The sequence below is a fragment of the Ranitomeya variabilis genome, chromosome 2 (genome assembly GCF_051348905.1).
Source record: "Ranitomeya variabilis isolate aRanVar5 chromosome 2, aRanVar5.hap1, whole genome shotgun sequence".
Classification (NCBI taxonomy): Eukaryota; Metazoa; Chordata; class Amphibia; order Anura; family Dendrobatidae; genus Ranitomeya; species Ranitomeya variabilis.
In genome coordinates, this window is record NC_135233.1 from 852,284,124 (window position 1) to 852,308,742 (window position 24,619).

Here is a 24,619-nt window from a genome sequence, read left to right on the forward strand (position 1 = left end):
ACTCCCCCCACAACTTTTGCCAAATGACCCCCAATTCCCTATGCCCAACTATTATTATAAAGTTAATTACGATTGGCAAGCTTCAGAAACAAGAATGGATGTTTTTGGCATTAAAATGGGCACTGTAGGTGTTTTCCTGGCCTCCACTCACTGCCGACTATGCTTCCCCATTGACTTGCATTGGGTTTCGTGTTTCGGTCGATCCCCGACTTTTAGCGATAATCGGCCGACTGCACTCGACTCGACTCTGGACAAAATCGGGTTTCCCAAAACCCTACTCGATCTTAAAAAAATGAAAGTCGCTCAACCCTATTGAGCACTGCTCAGAGATCTATCGGTGATGTATTCTCTGGTGCAATGCCTGTCTGCAGAAACCTACTTTATAAAGTGCATATTCTCAATTATAGCTTTAAAAAATTCAATTTTTGAGCCCATCATTGGAAGCCAGTGTTCACGTTTATAACAGTAAAGAAAGCTTTGCCCATTCAGTCAGAGATAAAACAAGATATACTGTACATATGCACAAAGCATTAATGGAGCTGTCTAAGTAACATAAAAGGCAAGACACAGACAGCAATAAAGACAAAATAATGGACTGATATGTATACTTATGTTTTGTTCAAGCAAAGTGTTTACATGTTTACAGTGGTTTCAGATGTCATAGCATTTATGCTGCATGTGAACACTGCAGCCAATCACTGGCTTCAGTGATGCAAATTGCCTCTTCTGAGAAAAAGAGGACTTAAACTCTATAGCGCCACCTGTTGGAAGTAGCGATCCTACAAGTCATATATGACTTGTAGGATCGCTACTTCCAACAGGTGGCGCTATAGAGTTTAAGTCCTCTTTTTCTCAGAAGAGGCAATTTGCATATTGACTTGTCGGATCGCTACTTCCAACAGGTGGCGCTATAGAGTTTAAGTCCTCTTTTTCTCAGAAGAGGCAATTTGCATATGACTTGTAGGATCGCTACTTCCAACATGTGGCGCTATAGAGTTTAAGTCCTCTTTTTCTCAGAAGAGGCAATTTGCATATTTAATTTCCCAGAGGAGCATTGCACTGCGAACAAGCCTCCTTACCTTGACAAGCCAGCTGGTATCTCACTCTCCATAAGGAGAAAAGTTACCCCTTAGACCCCTGGCTTCAGTGATACATCATCTGAGATGACTGAGGCCATTGATTGGCTGTAGTTGTAAAGTAAGGTTAAAGGGTTCGGATGTCTCCAGTAGAGTTGAGTGAACCTTTTAAAATTGACCCAAAGTTCAAAAAGCATAATTGTGCAGCATGGATACATGGGACAGGGCTTGGACCAGCATTTCTATCTTAAACATTGATCAGTAACAGATGGATGAGTAACAGGGGTAGGCCTTCTGCTCTAAAAGCCCTGCCAAATTCAGGCAATACACAAGAAAGAGACCCAATTTGGAGTCCAAATATTTCCAAAAATTAGGGGCAGACACCAGGGAAAGTGGCATCAATTGACCCACAGAAGAAATGCTATAATGACGGAGCAGTCAGGCATGGGCCATGCATGAGCTAGGATCTGGGCCAGCATTTACAACTTTGTAATTAAATTGAAATTAAGAGGTGGGAGAGGGACTGGTATAAGCCTGCTGTGCTGGGAGGCGTGATACCACATGCAACAGCTCAAACTGCTTTTCTGCTTAGCTGCACTCAGGTGGCACAAATATCAGTTTCGTAGACTACTATTGCTAGAAACATTTAAGGATAGTAACACAGGTAGATGCAGGCTCGCCGGTCTGTAAGCCCTACTGCTATAGGCAACACACATGAAGGAGACCCAACTTGTAGTTGCTACATTTCCAAAATTTAGAGTCAGCCACCAGGAAAAGTGGCCTCAATTGACCCTCAGTAGAGCATAAATTTTTATAATGGTGACGCAGTGAGGCATGGGCCATGCATGAGATACGGTCTGGGCCAGCATATACAGCTTTGGACTCCAAACATTTCCAAAAATTAGGGTCAGACATCACTAAAGTAATATAAATTTCCCCAGAGTAGAAATAGTATAATGGTGCTCTGACACCTCTTCTACTACATGTAACCCACTAGATGGAGACCCTAGACTGCCACCTGACTAGGACTTTTTTTCACCCCTCTGTCTATGAAGTACCCTCCTGGCTTTTGACCTCAGACCTCTTGACTACCTAGCCTTGTGGCTTGTCAGTGAATAGTGACTAGCCTCACATGTATTGCTGAAATCCCTGCCTAACAAGCCCTTTACAATGTTACTCCCTTAAATGCATGGATAAAAAAGTACATGTAACCTCAGTTTTTCTTATGCTAATTAGGCCTTTGATTAGTCAATGAGGCATTAGCTTCCCAGATAAGTCGGCTCTCAATTACAATTCAAATACAATTTCCATGCATGGCTCTATTCTTCAGTGTCAATGTGCCTCTGAAGGTCGGTGTATGTTTCCTGGCTTCAAATGTCATTACACATGACTGGAAGTGCAGAAGATGGCTCTCCTACATCTTCGGTACTTTCGGTCATGCACAGTGCGCCTCTAAAGCCAGGAAGCCTACACCTGGCTTCAGAGACGCAATGACGCTGCCAAATAGAGCCACACACTTGCATGAGATTTGCTGGGAGCTGGCGATGACGCCTGCTCTTGCAAATCATGTTATGACACCCACAGGGGTCAATTGCCTAATTAGCATAAGAAAAACAGAGGTTACAAATACTTTTTTTAAACATGGAAGTAAAGCAAACTTGTCATCAGGATTCTGATAAGTAAACTACAGGTATTGTCAGGTTGGCGCTGTTACACTGATTAAAATGATACCTGTCTTTTGGTTGTTTTTTAATCTGTATTTGCAGTTTTCAGATAATGAGATTTATGTGCTTCTGGCGGATATGCAGGCAGGTCTTTCTTTGGTGCTCTGTTCTCATATTCATCCTTATGGGTTTAAATGACAGGTCACTGAACCGGCAAGTGATAGATGCTACTGCGCATGCGCTGCCTACGCCATTTTTCTGTAGTTCCTTTTTTTTTTTAAGACCCCAATATGGACTGTGCAAGCTCAGTAATTAGTGGGCAGGTAACTGAATGAGTACAGAGAACTAAAAAAAGACCCGCCCGCAGTCCCACCCGAAAGCACAAGAAGGATTTCATCAACCCAGGTATCATTTTAATCAGTGTAATGGGGACAACCTGACAATGCCTGTAGTTTGCTTAGCAAAATCCTGATGACAGGTTGCTTTAAGTGAACAACATTATAAAGGGCTGGTTAGGCAGAGAATTTAGTAATACATATGAGAATATTGCTGGGTTGGAGCGAGGGCATAGGTGACCCACAGTTATTTGATTGTCAGTTTTAGAATTTAGTGTTAGGGCATTTCAGGATTCACTTCCATGCAATGGGCTTAAATGTTTAAAAGGTGAAACCCGAATTAGGTTTATAAAGTTTACAAGATGTGTGCTGTCATCATTGACCAGTAAATCAACATTAAGGAATGGATTTCTCATTAGATTCATGTTGTCTTATAGGAGGCCATGTTTTAATGTTTTAGAAGTGTAGGCATCAACTGTCTGTGCTGCAATAAAAAAGCAAACAGCAAATTTTAAAGTTTGGGCACACCTGGTCAAAATTTATGTTATTGTGGGGGGCGTGGCTGGCAGCCGAGGGAGCAGGACGTGCCACCATTAAGCTCCTCTGCTGGCCGTTCTTATCCAGCCAAATCTGCACCTTTTCACAACATATTTTCAAGTTTTAAGGACTTCTCCCATGTCACCGTTGGGCTAGAGGACTTTTATACCTCATTTGACCCGAAGTTTGGTAGTAAAGGCATACTCTGGTCCCGAGGCCTACACGTGGGCCTGAAACCTGCTGAGGGATTCCCCCTCCCACCGGCAGTGGGCTGAGTGCTGTGCCCAGTGTGAACTGACTAGTCTTCCCGGCGGTGGAGTCTCCCATCACCCTCTATAGCTGAGCTCCTGCTGACTGGACTGCCTGGATTGTTTTCAGCGGTGTCCGGAGGTCTGTGCTGCGGCGCCGAGAAGAGGTACCGTGATGAGATAATTCTTCTTTTCAAGACATGATGAGTGCGAATGGTAAGGTGAGCTCCGGGTCCATCACAGTTGCCTCCTTTAATGTGAAAGGCCTTAATACGCCCGCAAAAAGAAACCAAATTCTTAATCTCCTAAAAAAACAAAAAACCCAAGTAGTCTTCCTCCAGGAAACACATTTCAAAAGCGGAAGGACACCCAATAACTCCTTCTCCCCATATCCAACGTGGTTCAATAGCTGTAACTCTTCTGCGTCCAAGGGTGTTAGTATAGCCTTAAAAAAAGGTTTACCATTCTTGCCCAAGGATACATTGAGTGACAATGAGGGGAGGTATATCTTTGTTAAGGGGCACTTAGCCAATACTCTGGTCACATTTGCCAACCTGTATGCACCCAATAAACACCAGGTTCAGTGGATATCGAAAACACTAGAGGTATTGCAACTTTTCACTGAGGGGTTGCTAATTGTGGGGGGAGATTTTAACATCACCTTAAATCCAGAGATTGACTCCTCAAGCGGCCTGTCTTTTGTTTCTAAAAAATTAAGGTATAGTCTTCTGAACAAACTATCAAACCTGCATCTCATTGACCCATGGCGTATCATTCACCCTACCACTAAGGACTTCACTTTTTTCTCCCCCCCTCACTCATCCTACCATCGTATTGACCTCCTTTTGACACAATCGAGTTCCTTAAAATTAATTAAGTCCGCTAGCATTGGCTCAATCACAATCTCAGATCACGCACCGATCCTCATAGAAATTGTTATTGACACCTTGCCCCGTCCAGCAACATCTTGGAGACTTAATGAATCCCTATTAGATAATCCACAAAATTTAGAGAAAATAAAGTACACACTTTCGCGATACTTTTTAGAAAATGTCACGGAGGATTCACTAACACCCAACATATGGGAGGCCCACAAAGCGGTACTCCGAGGAGAACTCATCTCAATCGGAGCCCACGCAAAAAAACAAAGAGATAAAGAGATGATGTCTCTTCTACACCAAATCGCAGTCACAGAGCGCCTTCATAAAACAAATAGCACGCAGGGTCTTCAACAGGAGCTAGTTGACCTCCGCGCTAGGTTAAAAGACTTGCTTAATGTCAAATCGGCTAAGATTTTCCTGCATTGTAGACATCGATTCTATATGCACGGGAACAAAAATAGCAAGCTGACCTCTCACCTTCTCAAAAAACAGAGGGAGAGCAAATTTATAAAACATGTATACAATGATCTTGACGCGAGGGTTGACAGATCCGAAGACATTGCGGAGGCTTTTAGATGTTACTACCAATCCCTATATAATTTAGAGCCCCCAGATTCCATGAAAGACTGCACAGCTGCTGCAGATAAAATTCAGGATTTTTTGGCTCCTCTCTCCCTCCCAAAGGTTCAATCCAAAGATCACGCAACCCTCCTGTCTCCAGTTACCAGCCAAGAAATTAGCGACACTTTACAAAATATGGCAACCAATAAAACTCCGGGCCCAGATGGCTTCCCACTGTCATACTACAAGAAATTTTCGGCTCTACTCCTCCCACATTTGACTTGCTTGTTTAACTCCTTTCTTGCAGGAATACCCCCAACCAGACAGACTTTAGAAGCACACATTTCTGTTATCCCCAAAGAGGGGAGAGATGGCGGTCAGTGTAGCAATTATCGCCCAATATCTCTATTAAACTCTGACCTAAAACTCTGGGCTAAAATTCTTGCATCCAGGATCAATAGTGTCCTTGAATCCCTGATACACCCTTACCAAGTGGGTTTTGTCAGAGGTCGTGAAGGGAAGGAAAACACATTAAAAATCCTTTTAGCCATCTCACACGCCAGACGCTCCGGAACCCCGTTGGCTCTGTTATCGACTGACGCCGAAAAGGCTTTTGACAGAGTCAGTTGGCACTACATGGTATGCACTCTAAAGAAGTTTAACTTCCCACAACCTCTTATTGATGCCATCATGACTCTGTATTCAACTCCATCCGCTAGAGTTAGAGTCAACGGGCTGCTTTCTGACCCATTCGAGATAGGGAATGGGACTAGGCAGGGCTGCCCTCTCTCCCCCACACTCTTTGTGTTAATTATGGAGACACTAATACAGAAAATAAGACAGGAAGAGTCAATAAGGGGCCTAACCGTGGATCATACAGAATTTAAAACGACTGCTTTTGCAGACGACCTTATGATCTTGATCTCAAATCCTAAGTCTGCATTCCCATCTATCTCGAAACTTCTCGAGGAGTTCGGGGTCGTCTCAAACTTCAAAGTAAATATGCACAAGTCAGAAGTCATGAACGTCTCACTACCAGATGAGGTTGCCTTATATCTCAAAAAGTCTACCCCCTTCAATTGGCTTACAGATAAATTGAAATATCTTGGTGTCTTTCTTACTGCAAACCCTGCTACTCTTTACAAATACAATTTTGAACCCCTCCTGGTCAATCTCCAAACACTCATAAAAACCTATGACTTACCATACATTTCATGGATTGGGAGAATAAACATAATTAAATCGTACATCCTTCCAAGGATATTCTATCATATGAACATGATCCCTATACCCCTTCCCAAAACTTTCTTCACAGCAATCAATAAAATAGTCAAAGAATATGTTTGGAGGGGCAAAAGACCTAGACTCCCATTCAAAATCATCTCACTCCCGAGAAAGAAGGGGGGTCTTGGACTTCCGCATTTTGAAACTTACTACCAGGCAATCCATCTGGCCAGGTGGATATCTCTGGCCAAACCTAGATTATCCCAAAAAACATCTATCCTGGAAATTTTGCTACTAGGAGGGGGGGCTGAAAAATACCTCTGGACCTCAGCCGTCCCCCCGCAAAACTCCCTTGAAGAAATAACTAGCAACACAATGACCATTAGGAGGAAACTGATCCCAAACAATTGGCCATATTGCCTCTTTCTGGATAATATGCCTCTGAAGGTGGTACCTTGGCTCATCGAACCAAAATATATAGATGCATTTGATCTCTGGAACTCATTACCGAATCTTCCAATCTCTCAGTTGCTTTCAAACCAAATAAATTGTTTAAATAGTTGGCCATGTGAGGCCAAGAAGCGTCCCCGAGACTTCATGCAAGAACACCATGTTCAACATATCATGTCCAAACTGAGGTCAAATATCCAATATAAATCAGATTGGCTCTGGCTTGAGCTTATACTAAAACTCAATCCCACACCCCCTAAGTTAATATCCAAACTATACCATAACTTAATTTTCCCTAACATTAATTTTAAACCCTTATATCTATCCTCTTGGGAGTCTGAGCTAAACATATCTTTCTCCAGTAGGGAATCAGAACAAGTATTAGGACACTCACATGGGTTCTCGAGATGTGTCCTGTTACAGGAGAATGCATTTAAACTCACTTCCAGATGGTATAGAACCCCCGAGTCGCTCTATCACCTGGGCCTCTCAGACTCTCCTCTTTGTTGGAGATGTATGAAGGCAAAAGGCTCGTTATCACACATATTCTGGTCATGCCCAGTTATCACAAATTTCTGGAAAGACGTCTTCGACCGACTCCGCCAGTTGGGGTTAATAACTCACAACCTAACACCCCAAGAAGTTCTATTGTCACTTCCCACGAAGTCATACAAGCCGAAAAAACATGACCTCCTTCCTCTCCTAATAGCCGCAGCCAAACACTTAATCTCCTTGTACTGGAGACAAAAAAAACCCCCTCATATTGATGAATGGATCAAAAAAGTCCAAGACATCTGTAGGATGGAGGAATTGTCCAGCTGGGATTCTCACTCACACAATAAATTCTTTCGGACATGGTTGCCATGGCAAATGTTAAATAGCCCCTCCTCACTACCTTCCACTAGCCATTCTTCTCAACTAAAATAATTTTGTTCCCCTGAGAACTTATTAATTTTATTGATAATGCACTGTGATGGACCCGGACATTACTCACTCACCTAGCTATATTGGTAATATCTAATATTTTCCATTGCACTCTTTTACAGTTAGTCGAATTTACCTGTCTAATCTCTGATAGTTTCAAGTCTAATTGTTCATGTCATCCTCAGACGAAGGATTTGTATTTAGGAATTTATACTTCGACCTCTTTCTCCCTCCGGTACCTCACCCCCCCCCCCCCTTCCTTTATAGTTTTTACAGTTCTTTTAAAGTTTGTATTGCTCTTGGTACACATGTTTAAGTGTTTTCTTTTCGGGTTCGTTAACCCGAATATTGTGAACCAAATCCGCCGACAACAGTTTATACAAATTACCAAAGCAATGGTTACCTTCGACGAATAATATGCATTTGTATGGTGCTACTTATCACATTCAGAAGTTTGTAACATTATGTCTCAGATTCATGTGTTCCACTTTGTTCTTTATGTATTTTGAAAATTTGAAAATAAAAAATTTAAAAAAAAAAAAAAAAAAAAAATTATGTTATTGTGAACAGTTAAGAAAGTTGAAGATGAAATGATCAATAAAAGGCATAAAGTTAAAACTGACACTTATCCTTTGTATTTTGGGAAAAAAACAAATATATATATTTTCAGCTTTTACATTTTAAGAATTACAAAAAGGAAAATGGGCCTATGCAAAACTTTAGACTCCCTCGGAGAGTTGAGTGCGCTGATAAATTTGACCAAGGTTTCAGACCTTAATTGGCCTGTTAGGGTTATGGCTTGTTCACTATCATCATTACGAAAGGCCAGATAATGCAATCTTCCCATCTTTATAAAAACCCAGCACCCTCTAAGCTTTTGCCAAAAGACTGCAGACATAGGTTATTTAAACCAGCTGTCAAGCAATCTGACAATGAAAATGGTGGAGGCCCACAAAGCAGGATAAGGCTATAAGAAGATAGCAACGCATTTTCAAGTTGCCCTTTTTTCAGTTTAAATGTAATTAAGAAAATGGCAGTTAAAAAGAAAAGTGGAGGAAAAGATAAGGTCTGGAAGACCAAGCAAAATTTCAGTGAGATCTGCTTGTAGGATTGCTAGAGAGGCAAATCAGAACTCCATCTTGACTGCAAAAGACCTTCTGAACGATTTAGCAGCCTCTGGAGTGGTACATCGTTCTACTATTCAGAGACACCTGAACAAATATGGCTCTCATGGACAGCTCATCAGAAGAAAGCCTCTTCTGCATCCTCACCATAAAATTCAGGATCAGAAGTATGCAAAAGAACATGTAAACAAGGCTCGTGCATTTGGCAAACAATTCCTGTGGACCAATGAGGTTAAAATGGAACTCTTTGGCCCCAATATTCAAAAGTATGTATGGAGAAAAAAGGGCACAGAATTTCAGTGAAAGAACATCTTGCCGACCATTAAGCATGGTGGTGGATCAATCATATTTTGGAGTTGTCTTGCAGCCAATGGCACAGGTAGAGGGAAGAATGGATTCAATGAAATTTCAACAAATTCTTGATGCAAACATAACACCAGCTGTAAAAAAGCTGAAGTTGAAAACAAGGATGGCTTCTACAGATGGATAATGATCCTAAACACCCGTCAAAATCCACAATAGACTACCTCAAAAGTCCCAAACTGAAGGTTTTACAATGGCACTCACAGTCCCTTGATCTGAACATCATTGAAAATCTGTGGCTAGACCTCAAAATAGCAGTGCATGCAAGACGATACAGTAATCTCACAGAACTGGAAGAATTTTCCAAGGAAGAATGAATGAAAATTCCTCAAACAAGAATGGAAAGACTCTTGGCTGGTTACAAAAAGCATTCACAAGCGGTGAAACTTGCAAAAGGGGGTGCTACCAGATACTAGCCATGCAATGTGCTCAATCTTTGCATAGGCCCACTTTCCTTTTTGCAATGTTTAAAATGTAAAAGATGAAAATATATATATTTTGTGCCTAAAATACAAAGGAAATGTGTCATCTTTAACTTTAGGCCTTTTAGAGATCTTTTTATTTTCAACTTGCTTAACTGTACACTACAACAGTAATTTTGACCAGGGGCGGCCACACTTTTACATGCCCCTGTATGTAATGATTAGCAGTATGATTTGAACCTCCATAAATCTCTCTTACTGGAAGCTGATGCAGATAGCTACAGAAGTGGTAACTAACCTGCTCATAATTTGTTTCTCCTGGCCAGCAGTGTGGGATAAGAGCATATAAGGAGAGAGGAGAGGAGCTGCTGTGACCAATGGATAAAGGTTTATTATGGTATATCAATGGTCCTTGCATTGTTTGCACAGGCACAGGGTCTCATCTTTAAAGTGCGGCTGTGCCTAGTTGTGTAGACTAATCTCATTAATGTGAAGGAGACTGAACATTAATAAATTAATTTTTATTTAAACTTTAATGGTACTAAATCAAAGTTATTGGAACTTTAATGAGTTACTGATGTACAAACAAGAATTTATTATATTACCTGAGAATCCATCATTACAAGCACAGATGTAACTTCCTATTGTGTTAGTGCAGGTTGCATAAGGTGAGCAGATATTGGTGGTCCGACATTCATCAATATCATCACAGTGGGTCCCATCACCTAATGAATACACATTTTTGTGTTACATCAATGATATTAGAACATAGTACACATAACATGGTTGTCTGAACAGTTAATGAAAAATCAGAATATGGGAACATTTACCCATGGTGCGATCAAATATAATGAATCAGTGCATTCTATCAGAGCTTGTCGGTTTGGCAGATGATAGAAACAATGTAAGAGTCTAAGGCCTCAATTATTTTACACACAGCTATCATAGAGCTGCCACATGCTTTCAATTTCATATGGAGGCATAGAAAAAATGTTTCTTCGCATAGGGCACCAACAGAAGACAAACACAGCATCTACAGCAGCACAGGGATGATGGAGCTCCTTACACAGGTCTCTACTGTGTTCATGAGCCATAAAAGAAATGTCAGATTGCTTGAAAAGTTGTCATAAACTTAGCGATTCTTCCGACACATTAATCATGCCATAAACGTGCAGTTGTACCACAAATTGCTGTGAATAAGGTAATACTAACATGCAACACCATGCTGACTGCAGACCAGAAGGGGGAGCTCTAAACCCGGTTTCAAGGGAACTTCCCTATAAATTCTGGCCTGGGGGAGGGGATAGATAGTCTGTTAGAGACAGTGAGAGGAGAAGAGGCAAAGAAGAGGAGCCTGGGCTCTGGAGCTGCGAGTGGGCTCACCCCAGAGGAAGGCGCTATGAGACCGGACACCAGGGTCCGTGGTGGTGTGGAAATTGCAGACCCAGCCACTGAACCCAGATGGCAGGGGATTGCAAGTCTCCTGTCCCATCTAACACCTGCAGGTACCACAGCAAGTCAGGAGCTTGGGGCTGCCAGAGAGAGAGGACAGTGCCCATGAAAGGTTCAGGCTGTCAGCCATACAGGTTGAGAATACAGACACTGAAAGGACTCGTACAGAGCTTCAGGCAGCAAGGGTCAGATATACAGCACAGAAGGAAAGCCTCTGATCCCACCTGGCTAAGAGGATCCCAAGCTATTTCCAGGCTGCCCAGACCCCACCATTACATGTACTGGACTGTATTTGAATTCTACCAGTAAAAAATTCCTGCACCCTCAGTCCTGCACCCCACCATCAATCATCCCTCTTACCAACTACACGGTGAGCTCTGGGGACCAAGCTCTACCTGTGGGGAGCTGTACCATCTAAGCTGCAAAACCTCAAAAGGACCCCTTTAAGTGGCGTTGGCCACCCCTGGCCAAATCCCACAGGTGACATCACGAACATTCCATTAGACTTTATTTCCATTTTCATTAACCCCTTTTACTGGACGTCCAGGGCCGCGGACCGGGTAACAGCCACCATGACCACCCCTTTAAGAACAGAACTGGCCCGGTACCGAGTACCCCAAGGTCCTAGCGGGCTCTCCATCTACAAATAATGTTGTACTATTATGAGACTTGTAAATATACAGTATGTATCCTACCATAATACTATAACATTTATCCCAGTGACCTCCTTCTTGGCATGGTTTTTTCTACATTATTCTGTACTATTAGCCATTTATGTGCTCATTCTGTTACTGATGTGTTAATATACAGCAAGAGAAAAGATAGCTCAAATGAAAAGTGCACACACCAAAGCAATATCAATGAAGAAGGCTTTATTAGGAACAAGAGGTGCCAAAAAAGTTAAAAAAATTAAAAACATACAAACATGAGTAGACTCAGGATGTAAACAGTAATAGACAGTGTGAGGCAGTGACCAGTGACCAGTGTCACAGGTAGGGGTTGCTGTATATTCTCCCCTGGATACGCACGGAGGTGTACTGAGGCAATGGGGGTGCATTGCAGTCACAGGCGTAGCAGTGATTGCAATTGTGAGGCAGTGACGAATGTCACAGGTAGGGGTCGCTATGTGTCCCCCAGGGTGTGCTCAGAAGCGTATTAGACCCACTGGAGTGCCTTGTGGTCACAATAGGATGCCTGTGAGTTGCAATGCAGAATAAAGATAAAAGCCCATACCAGGCTTTCCTGAACAATTCCTTGGCCACATAACTTGACCAGGTACATGCTTACTTTTATCCTGCCTTGTCCGTCTCTCACTCCGCTTCTTCTGCGCAAGTGTACCTTTTATTTCCAAGTGGCTGTTGTAGTTGCTACATATTGCATCTTGTCTGCGCTGCCACTTCCGGTTGGTGAAATGCACACAACCACTTCCAGCTCAAGTGGCACGCACGCTACCTAAGTGTGCATGTGCCCTGACTGTGATTGCTCCGGTAAAATGTCCAGTGACTACCGCCCACAGGTGTTGGTGATCATCGGAACATTAGTAAGTGCGGTGTCCTGCAGGGAAGGTGGCTTGTGAGCGCCTGCTGAGAGCAAGTGCTGTCATGCATCGTTCCTGCCTGTCAGATCCTGATCTGATACTCTGCAGTACAGTGCAGAGTATCAGATCAGCGAGGTCCAATACTCGGACAATGTAAAAAAGTAAAAAAAAAAACAGAATGTGTAAAAATATATATACATTTGTTTAAAATCCCTAAATAAAGAAAAAAAAAATAAATATTTTTTTTTCCAATAAATACATTTATTTACAGTATGTAAATAAAAAACACAATAAAAGTGCACATATTTGGAATCGCTGTGGCCATAACAACCCGCTCTATAAAACTGTCCCACTAGTTAACCCCTTCAATGAACAAAATAAATAAATAAATAAAAAAACGAGGCAGCAAACAATGCTTTATCATCATACTGCCGAACAAAAACTGCAATAAGAAACGATAAAAAGTCAGATGTAAATGAAAATGCTACCACTGAAAATGTCATCTTGTCCCTCACGAAACAAGGTGCCACACAGCTCCATCAGAAGAAAAATAAAAAAAATTAGAGCTCTCAGAATAAAGCGATGCAAAAATAATTATTTTTTCTATAAAATAGTTTTTATTGTGTAAAAGCACCAAGACATAAAAAAATATAAATGAGGTATTGCTGTAATCGTGCTGACATGAAGAATAAGGCTGCCTTACCAATTTTCCACACACAGAACAGTATAAAAAACAAAAACAAAAAGCAATTCTTGAATTGCTGTTTTTTGTTCATTCCTTCTCCCAAAAATCAAACTAGAAAGCGATCAAAAAATGGCATGTGCCCGAAAATGGTACCAATAAAAATGTCAGCTTGTTCTGCAAAAAATAAGCCCTCACAGGACTCTGTCGGTCGAAATACAAAAAAAATGATAGGTCTCAAAATGTGGTGATGCAAAAACTAGTTTTCACAATAAAAAGCATCTTTTAGTGTTTGACAGCAGCCAAACAAAAACCTTATACAAATCTGGTTTCGCTGTAATCGCACCGACCCGAAGAATAAAGTCACCTAATCACTTATACTGCACAAGGAACAGTGTAAAAAATAAATAAAACCAATTCATTACATGCTGTTGATTTTTTCATTCTGCCTCTCAAAGATCGCATCTCAGCGCACATTTATCCTGAGCGTTTACATCAGGGTTTCCATGTAAATCTCTGAAATACGTGATTCGGACAGAACCCCCAACAGAAGAGTCCCTATAATGAGGCAGATGGAGGCACTGTGGACACCGTCTGACCTGTGATCTGGCGGTCTTCGTCATTTTGGGATTGCATAAAAGTGCCATTGGCCACAGTTTAGTGCACTTCTGAAAAGAAGGACACCGCTGAACAGAGGTCAGACGGAGAAAAGAGTAAATCTTCTTCCTCATTATAGTGAATGGATCCATCAGGGGTTTCAAATGTCATGTCACTCAGAGATTTAGATGGAAACCCCAAAGTAAGTGGTCAGTGTAGAGCGCAGGATAAATGTTATCACAAAAGTTATGTAAAATGTTCCCAATAAAAGCTTCAACTCAATCCACAAAAAAAGCAAGTCCCCACTCAGGTCTGTTATCTGTTAATTGAAATATAGGGGGCTTCTCTGTTACTGGTAGTACAAAAGTTCTGGAAAAGTAAAATGGCTCCTCCCCCCTTAAACAAATTCAGCAAATTCTCTGCTCCCAAATCCAAATGCCCCCTCCCTTCTGAGCCCCAGTGTGCCTAATCAACATTTAGCGCCCACATGTTTGGCATTTCTGTAGCGCTGAGAGCCCGCCTAATTTACAGGTGCGTGTCTCCAGAAGCACAGGCTGGGCATAATATACTGGTCACTACAACGGCAGTTTGCAATTTTCACTCAGCAACATCCATTGCTGCTTGTTTCTGGAAAACAGTCATGAAGTAAAAATTGTCACTACATCTGTAGACAAATTCCCAATGGGTTATACTTTCTAAAATGTGGTCACTTGAGGGGGGTTCTGCTGCTCTGGCACCTCAGGGGCTCTGCCAATGTAACATGGCACCCTCAAGCAAGGACAGCAAAATATGCACTGTAATATGGCGCTACTTCCCTTTGCACTGTGCCTCAAAAGTAGTTTTTGACCACATATGGGGTATCTGTGAATTCAGAAGTTGTGCAACAAACTTTGGGGTCCATTTTCTCCCTTTGCCCTTGTGAAAATACAAAATTTGTGGCTAAAAAACATTTTTGTGGGAAAATGTGATTTTTTTTTATTTTCACGGCTTGACATTATAAACTTCTATAAAGCACCTTGGGGATCAAGGTGCTCAATACACATCTAGATAAGGTCCCAATGGAGTCTAGTTTCCAAAATGGTATCATTTGTGGGAGGTTTCCCCCGTTTAGGTACACCAGGGGTTCTTCAAACGTGACATGGCATCCGCTAATTATTCCATCAAATTTTGCTTTCAAAAAGTCAAATGGTGCTCCTTCCCTTCCAAGCCCTGTTGTGCACCCGACCAGTAGTATTCCCCCACATATGAGGTATCGGCGTACTCAGGAGAAAATGAACAACATATTGTATGGGGCAATTTTTCCTGTTACCCTTATAAAAATTCAAAATATCGAGCTAAAATAGATATATTTGGGAAAAATTAGATTTTTATTTCCGCGGCTCTATGTTATAAATTTCTGTGAAGCACCTCTGGGTTCAAGGTGCTCAATACTCATCTAGATAAGTTTCTTAAGGGGTCTAGTTTCCAAAATGTTGTCACTTGTTGGGGATTTCCACTCTTTAGGCACATCAGTGGCTCTCCAAACATTACCTGGCGGCCGCTAATTATGCCTGCAAATTTTACATTCAAAAAGTGAAATGGTGCTCCTTCCCTTCCAAGCCTTGCCTTGTGCCGAAACAGTAGATTTCCCCCATATATGGGGTATCAGCATGCTCAAGAGAAATTGCACAACAAAATGTTTTGTCCATTTTCTCCTGTTACCCTTGCAAAAGTAAAAAAAAAATAGGTCTGAAGGAAAATTATTGTGAAAGAAAAGTAAATGTTTATTTTTTCCTTCCACATTCCAAAAATTCCTGTGAAGCACCTGAAGGGTAAATAAACTTCTTGAATGTGTTTTTGAGTACCTTGAGGGGTGCAGTTTTTAGAATGTTGTCATTTTGGGGTATTTTCTGTCATATAGGCCACTCAAAGTCACTTCAAATGTGAGGTGGTCCCTAAAAAATGGTTTTGCAAATTTTGTTGTAAAAATGAGAAATCGCTCGTCAACTTTAACCCTTATAACTTCTTAACAAAAAAACTATGTTTCCAAAATTGTGCTGATATAAAGAAGATATGTGGTGAATGTTATTTATTAACTATATTGCGTGATATGACTCTCCGATTTAAGGGCATAAAAATTAAAACTTTGAAAATTGAAAAATGTTCAAAATTTTCACCAAATTTCCTTTCTTTTTAACAAATAAATGCAAGTCTTATCAAAGAATTTTTACCACTATCATAAATTACAATATGTCATGAGAAAACAGTCTCAGAATCACTGGGATCCATTGAAGCATTCCAGAGTTGTGACTTCAAAGTGACAGTGGTCAGAATTGTAAAAATTGGCTTGGTCAGCAAGGTGAAAACAGGCTTCGGGGTGAAGGGGGTTAAGGACCACGTGAGAGCAGTGGGTCGCTTTGCAGAACACCTCTGTATACTTTGGTAGATTCCCCTTTAGTGCTGTAGTCTCTATAAGTCACTAGTGGTTCAGCAAGCTGAGTCTGATGGGCACTGATGCATTCAAGTGTCTGTATCTGCTTGTCTGAGTTTGAAACACCTGACTCTGTGGACACGTTACACGTCCTCCTCTATACAGCTTTCACCTAACCCTCTCAAGATGGCCACCAATCAACCCCTTCCTCTCAGGCACTTCCTCCCAATTGCTTGCACTGTCCAAATTGCAGTTCAAAACAGCAGAACAGAGTACATTTAACTAAACAGAAGTCTATGCCAAGAGAATAGCTGTTTCTGTCTTCTCACAGAACTGGGTAAATGTCTTTGATTAAAAATCCTACACAACCCAGTTTAAGTCAGAATCATAGAGGCTTTATAGGGGAGACATTATTTGCAGGTTCTCACACTGAAATTCAGATACACTCATTAATTCCACTATCATACCAATAATTTGTGAATAACTCATTTGCTTACCGGAGAATCCATCCTTACAAGTACAGGTGTAATTTCCTATGGTGTTAGTGCAGGTTGCATTAGGGGAGCAGATATCGTCGGTCTCACATTCATTGATATCTTCACATTGGATTCCATCACCTGAGTAATATCAAATATTTTACAGTTAACAGAGAATATGAAATTACAGATAGGTGTTTTAAGGGAAATGCACTAATCTAAATACACTGATCAGCTACTGAATAATAGAAGTATGAAAGACTAAAGGGACGTTAGATGCCTGACTTCCTAAGTACATCCAGGACAAAGTGAGTGTGACATGCAGCATTATCCTCCCCCAGCCACCACACTGGCAGACTTGAGCACTGCTCAGAGATCTATCGGTGATGTATTCTCTGGTGCAATGCCTGTCTGCAGAAACCTACTTTATAAAGTGCATATTCCCAATTATAGCCTGAAAAAATTCAATTTTTGAGCCCATCATTGGAAGCCAGTGTTCACGTTTATAACAGTAAAGAAAGCTTTGCCCATTCAGTCAGAGATAAAACAAGATATACTGTACATATGCACAAAGCATTAATGGAGCTGTCTACGTAACATAAAAGGCAAGACACAGACAGCAATAATGACAAAATAATGGACTGATATGTATACTTATGTTTTGTTCAAGCAAAGTGTTTACATGTTTACAGTGGTTTCAGATGTCATAGCATTTATGCTGCATGTGAACACTGCAGCCAATCACTGGCTTCAGTGATGCAAATTGCCTCTTCTGAGAAAAAGAGGACTTAAACTCTATAGCGCCACCTGTTGGAAGTAGCGTTCCTACAAGTCATATATGACTTGTAGGATCGCTACTTCCAACAGGTGGCGCTATAGAGTTTAAGTCCTCTTTTTCTCAGAAGAAGCAATTTGCATATTGACTTGTAGGATCGCTACTTCCAACAGGTGGCGCTACAGAGTTTAAGTCCTCTTTTTCTCAGAAGAAGCAATTTGCATATTGACTTGTGGGATCGCTACTTCCAACATGTGGCGCTATAGAGTTTAAGTCATCTTTTTCTCAGAAGAGGCAATTTGCATATGACTTGTAGGATCGCTACTTCCAACATGTGGCGCTATAGAGTTTAAGTCCTCTTTTTCTCAGAAGAGGCAATTTGCATATTTAATTTCCCAGAGGAGCATTGCACTGTGAATAAGCCTCCTTACTTTAACAAGCCAGCTGGTATGTCACTCTCCATAAGGAGAAAAGTTACCCCTTAGACCCCTGGCTTCAGTGATACATCATCTGAGATGACTGACGCCATTGATTGGCTGTAGTTGTAAAGTAAGGTTAAAAGGTTCGGATGTCTCCAGTAGAGTTGAGTGAACCTTTTAAAATTGACCCAAAGTTCAAAAAGCATAATTGTGCAGCATGGATACATGGGACAGGGCTTGGACCAGCATTTCTATCTTAAACATTGATCAGTAACAGATGGATGAGTAACAGGGGTAGGCCTTCTGCTCTAAAAGCCCTCCCAAATTCAGGCAATACACAGGAAAGTGACCCAATTTGGAGTCCAAATATTTCCAAAAATTAGTGGCAGACACCAGGGAAAGTGGCATCAATTGACCCACAGAAGAAATGCTATAATGAAGGAGCAGTCAGGCATGGGCCATGCATGAGCTAGGATCTGGGCCAGCATTTACAACTTTGTAATTAAGTTGAAATTAAGAGGTTGGAGAGGTGGGAGAGGGACCGGTATAGGCCTGCTGTGCTGGGAGCCGTGATACCAAATGCAACAGCTCAAACTGCTTTTCTGCTTAGCTGCACTCAGGTGGCACAAATATCAGTTTCGTAGACTACTATTGCTAGAAACATTTAAGGATAGTAACACAGGTAGATGCAGGCCTGCCGGTCTGTAAGCCCTACTGCTATATGCAACACACATGAAGAAGACCCAACTTGTAGTTGCTACATTTCCAAAATTTAGTCAGCCACCAGGAAAAGTGGCCTCAATTGACCCTCAGTAGAGCAGAAATTTTTATAATGGTGATGCAGTGAGGCATGGGCCATGCATGAGATACGGTCTGGGCCAGCATATACAGCTTTGGACTCCAAACATTTCCAAAAATTAGTGTCAGACATCACTAAAGGAATATAAATTTCCCCAGAGTAGAAATAGTATAATGGTGCTCTGACACCTCTTCCACTACATGTAGCCCACTAGATGGAGACCCTAGACTGCCACCTGACTAGGACTTTATTTCACCCCTCTGTCTATGAATTACCCTCCTGGCTTTTGACCTCAGACCTCTTGACTACCTAGCCTTGTTGCTTGTCAGTGAATAGTGACTAGCCTCACATGTATTGCTGAAATCCCTGCCTAACAAGCCCTTTACAATGTTACTCACTTAAATGCATGGATAAAAAAGTACATACAACCTCAGTTTTTCTTATGCTAATTAGGCCTTTGATTAGTCAATGGGGCGTTAGCTTCCCAGATAAGTCTTCTCTCTTTACATGTTATCACGCCCCTACAATTTCCATGCATGCGCATGGCTCTATTCTTCAGTGTCAATGTGCCTCTGAAGGTGGGTGTATGTTTCCTGGCTTCAAATGTCATTGCACATGACTGGAAGTGCAGAAGATGGCTCTCCTACATCTTCGGTACTTTCGGTCATGCACAGTGCGCCTCTAAAGCCAGGAAGCCTACACCTGGCTTCAGAGACGCAATGACGCTGCCAAATAGAGCCGCACACTTGCATGAGATTTGCTGGGAGCTGGCAATGACGCCTGCTCTTGCAAATCATGTTATCACACCCACAGGGGTCAAATGCCTAATTAGCATAAGAAAAACAGAGGTTACAAATACTTTTTTTAAACATGGAATTAAAGCAATAAATGTTATCCCAAAAGTTATGTAAAATGTTCCCAATAAAAGCTTCAACTCAATCCACAAAAAAAGCAAGTCCCCACTCAGGTCAGTTATCTGTTAATGGAAATATAGGGGGCTTCTCTGTTACTGGTAGTACAAAAGCTCTGGAAAAGTAAAATGGCTCCTCCCCCCTTAAACAAATTCAGCAAATTCTCTGCTCCCAAATCCCTCCCTTCTGAGCCCCAGTGTGCCTCATCAACATTTAGCGCCCACATGTTTGGCATTTCTGTAGCGCTGAGAGCCCGCCTAATTTAACCGGCAAGTGATAGATGCTACTGCGCATGCGCTGCCAGCGCCATTTTTCTGTAGTTCCTTTCTTTTTAAGACCCCAATATGGACTGTGCAAGCTCAGTAATTAGTGGGCAGGTAACTGAATGAGTACAGAGAACTAAAAAAAGACCCGCCCGCAGTCCCACCCGAAAGCACAAGAAGGATTTCATCAACCCAGGTATTTTTTTAATCAGTGTAACGGTGCCAACCTGACAATGCCTGTAGTTTGCTTAGCAAAATCCTGATGACAGGTTGCTTTAAGTGAACAACATTATAAAGGGCTGGTTAGGCAGAGAATTTAGTAATACATATGAGAATATTGTTGGGTTGGAGATGGAGGGCATAGGTGACCCACAGTTATTTGATTGTCAGTTTTAGAATTTAGTGTTAGGGCATTTCAGGACTCACTACCATGCAATGGGCTTAAATGTTTAAAAGGTGAAACCCGAATTAGGTTTATAAAGTTTACAAGGTGTGTGCTGTCATCATTGACCAGTAAATCAACATTAAGGAATGGATTTCTCATTAGATTCATGTTGTCTTATAGGAGGCCATGTTTTAATGTTTTAGAAGTGTAGGCATCAACTGTCTGTGCTGCAATAAAAAAGCAAACAGCAAATTTTAAAGTTTGGGCACACCTGGTCAAAATTTATGTTATTGTGAACAGTTAAGAAAGTTGAAGATGAAATGATCAATAAAAGGCCTAAAGTTAAAACTGACACTTATCCTTTGTATTTTGGGAAAAAAACAAATATATATATTTTCAGCTTTTACATTTTAAGAATTACAAAAAGGAAAATGGGCCTATGCAAAACTTTGGACACCCTCGGAGAGTTGAGTGCTCTGATAACTTTGACCAAGGTTTCAGACCTTAATTCGCCTGTTAAGGTACCGTCACATTAAGCGACGCTGCAGCGATAGCGACAACGATGCCGATCGCTGCAGCGTCGCTGTTTGATCGCTGGAGAGCTGTCATACAGACCGCTCTCCAGCGACCAACGATGCCGAGGTCCCCGGGTAACCAGGGTAAACATCGGGTTGCTAAGCGCAGGGCCGCGCTTAGTAACCCGATGTTTACCCTGGTTACCAGCGTAAAAGTAAAAAAAACAAACAGTACATACTCACCCAGCGTCCCCCAGCTTCTGCTTCCTGACACTGACTGAGCTCCGGCCCTAACAGCACAGCGGCTTTCACTTTCACTTTAGGGCCGGCGCTCAGTTAGTGTCAGGAAGCAGACGCTGGGGGAGGTATGACGCTGGGTGAGTATGTACTGTTTGTTTTTTTTACTTTTACGCTGGTAACCAGGGTAAACATCGGGTTACTAAGCGCGGCCCTGCGCTTGGTAACCCGATGTTTACCCTGGTTACCAGTGTAAAACATCGCTGGTATCGTTGCTTTTGGTGTCAAACACAACGATACACGGCGATCGGACGACCAAATAAAGTTCTGGACTTTATTCAGCGACCAGCGACATCACAGCAGGATCCTGATCGCTGCTGCGTGTCAAACTAAACGATATCGCTAGCGAGGACGCTGCAACGTCACGGATCGCTAGCGATATCGTTTAGTGTGACGGTACCTTTAGGGTTATGGCTTGTTCACTATCATCATTACGAAAGGCCAGATAATGCAATCTTCCCATCTTTATAAAAACCCAGCCCCCTCTAAGCTTTTGCCAAAAGACTGCAGACATAGGTTCTTTAAACCAGCTGTTAAGGAATCTGACAATGAAAATGATGGAGGCCCACAAAGCAGGATAAGGCTATAAGAATCACATTTTCAAGTTACCCTTTTTTTCAGTTTAAATTAAATTAATAAAGTGGCAGTTAAAAGGAACAGTGGAGGAAAAGATAAGGTCTGGAAGACCAAGCAAAATTTCAGTGAGATCTGCTTGTAGGATTGCTAGAGAGGCAAATCAGAACTCCCTCTTGACTGCAAAAGACCTTCTGAACGATTTAGCAGACTCTGGAGTTGTGGTATATCGTTCTACTATTCAGAGACACCTGAACAAATATGGCTCTCATGGACAACTCATCAGAAGAAAGCCTCTTCTGCATCCTCACCATAAAATTCAGGATCAGAAGTATGCAAAAGAATATCTAAACAAGGCTCGTGCATTTGGCAAACAATTCCTGTGGACCAATGAGGTTAAAATGGAACTCTTTGGCCACAATATTCAAATGTATGCATGGAGAAAAAAGGGCACAGAATTTCAGTGAAAGAACATCTTGCCGACTATTAAGCATGGTGGTGGATCAAGCATGTTTTGGAGTTGTCTTGCAGCCAATGGCACAGGTAGAGGGAAGAATGGATTCAATGAAATTTCAACAAATTCTTGATGCAAACATAACACCAGCTGTAAAAAAGCTGAAGTTGAAAAAAAGGATGGCTTCTACAGATGGATAATGATCCTAAACACCCGTCAAAATCTACAATAGACTACCTCAAAAGTCACAAGCTGAAGGTTTTACAATGGCACTCACAGTCCCTTGATCTGAACATCATTGAAAATCTGTGGCTAGACCTCAAAATAGCAGTGCATGCAAGACAACACAGTAATCTCACAGAACTGGAAGAATTTTCCAAGGAAGAATGAATGAAAATTCCTCAAGCAAGAATGGAAAGACTCTTGGCTGGTTACAAAAAGCATTCACAAGCGGTGATACTTGCAAAAGGGGGTGCTACCAGATACTAGCCATGCAATGTGCTCAAACTTTGCATAAGCCCACTTTCCTTTTTGCAATTTTTAAAATGTAAAAGATGAAAATATATATATTTTGTGCCTAAAATACAAAGGAAATGTGTTATCTTTAACTTTAGGCCTTTTATAGATCTTTTTATTTTCAACTTGCTTAACTGTACACTACAACAGTAATTTTGACCAGGGGCGGCCACACTTTTACATGCCCCTGTATGTAATGATTAGCAGTGTGATTTGAACCTCCATAAATCTCTCTTACTGGAAGCTGATGCAGATAGCTACAGAAGTGGTAACTAACCTGCTCATAATTTGTTTCTCCTGGCCAGCAGTGTGGGATAAGAGCATATAAGGAGAGAGGAGAGGAGCTGCTGTGACCAATGGATAAAGGTTTATTATGGTACTAGACTGTGGCCCGATTCTAATGCATCGGGTATTCTAGAATATGCATGTCCTCGTAGTATATGGACAATGATGATTCCAGAATTCGCGGCAGACTGTGCCCGTCGCTGACTGGTCGAGGCAGCCTTTATGACATCATTGTCGCCATGGCAACCATTATGACATCTACGTCGATACTGTGCCCGTCGCTGATTGGTCGAGGCCTGGCGGCCTCGACCAATCAGAGATGCGGGATTTCCATTATGACATCATCGTCGCCATGCTGTGCCCGTCGCTGATTGGTCGAGGCCTGGCGGCCTCGACCAATCAGAGACGCGGGATTTCCAGGACAGACAGACAGACAGACAGACGGAAAAACCCTTAGACAATTATATATATACTAGACTGTGGCCCGATTCTAACGCATCGGGTATTCTAGAATATGCATGTCCCCGTAGTATATGGACAATGATATTTCCAGAATTCGCAGCAGACTGTGCCCCGTCGCTGATTGGTCGAGGCAACCTTTATGACATCATTGTCGCCATGGCAACCATTATGACATCTATGTCGATACTGTGCCCATCGCTGATTGGTCGAGGCGAATTCGCGGCAGACTGTGCCCATCGCTGATTGGTTGAGGCAACCTTTATGACATCATCGTCGCCATGCTGTGCCCGATTCTAACGCATCGGGTATTCTAGAATATGCATGTCCCCGTAGTATATGGACAATGATGATTCCAGAATTCGCGGCAGACTGTGCCCGTCGCTGATTGGTCGAGGCAACCTTTAGGACATCATCGTCGCCATGGCAACCATTATGACATCTACGTCGATACTGTGCCCGTCGCTGATTGGTCGAGGCCTGGCTGCCTCGACCAATCAGAGACGCGGGATTTTCATTATGACATCATCGTCGCCATGCTGTGCCCGTACCTGATTGGTCGAGGCCTGGCGGCCTCGACCAATCAGAGACGTGGGATTTCCAGGACAGACAGACAGACAGACAGACAGACAGAAAGACAGACAGACAGACAGACAGACAGACGGAAAAACCCTTAGACAATTATATATATATATAAATATCAATGCTCCTTGCATTGCTTGCACAGGCACAGGGTCTCATCTTTAAAGTGTGGCTGTGCCTAGTTGTGTAGAGTAACCTCATTAATGTGAAGGAGACTGAACATTAATAAATAGTGTTGAGCGATACCTTCCGATATTTGAAAGTATTGGTATCGGATTGTATCGGCCGATATCCGAAAAATATCGGATATCGCCGATACCGATACCCGATACCAATACAAGTCAATGGGACACAAATATCGGAAGTGTTCCTGGATGGTTCCCAGGGTCGGAAGGAGAGGAAACTCTCCTTCAGGCCCTGAGA

At 42.0% G+C, this 24,619-nt stretch overlaps 1 protein-coding gene across 13 annotated transcripts in view; it reads right to left on the reverse strand.

The window, feature by feature from the left end:
• Positions 1–24,619, reverse strand: part of LOC143808019 (uncharacterized) — a 428,145-nt gene that overhangs the window by 78,170 nt on the left and 325,356 nt on the right. For 11 of the 13 annotated variants that reach the window (XM_077290233.1, XM_077290228.1, XM_077290231.1 and 8 more), the window contains 2 exons: positions 16,985–17,104; positions 10,415–10,534 (listed from right to left, as the gene is read on the reverse strand). In XM_077290233.1, the coding sequence (XP_077146348.1) occupies positions 10,415–10,534; positions 16,985–17,104 (240 nt within the window). The remainder of the gene's footprint in view (positions 1–10,414; positions 10,535–16,984; positions 17,105–24,619) is intronic. The other 2 variants (XM_077290229.1, XM_077290223.1) reach the window with 1 other exon arrangement.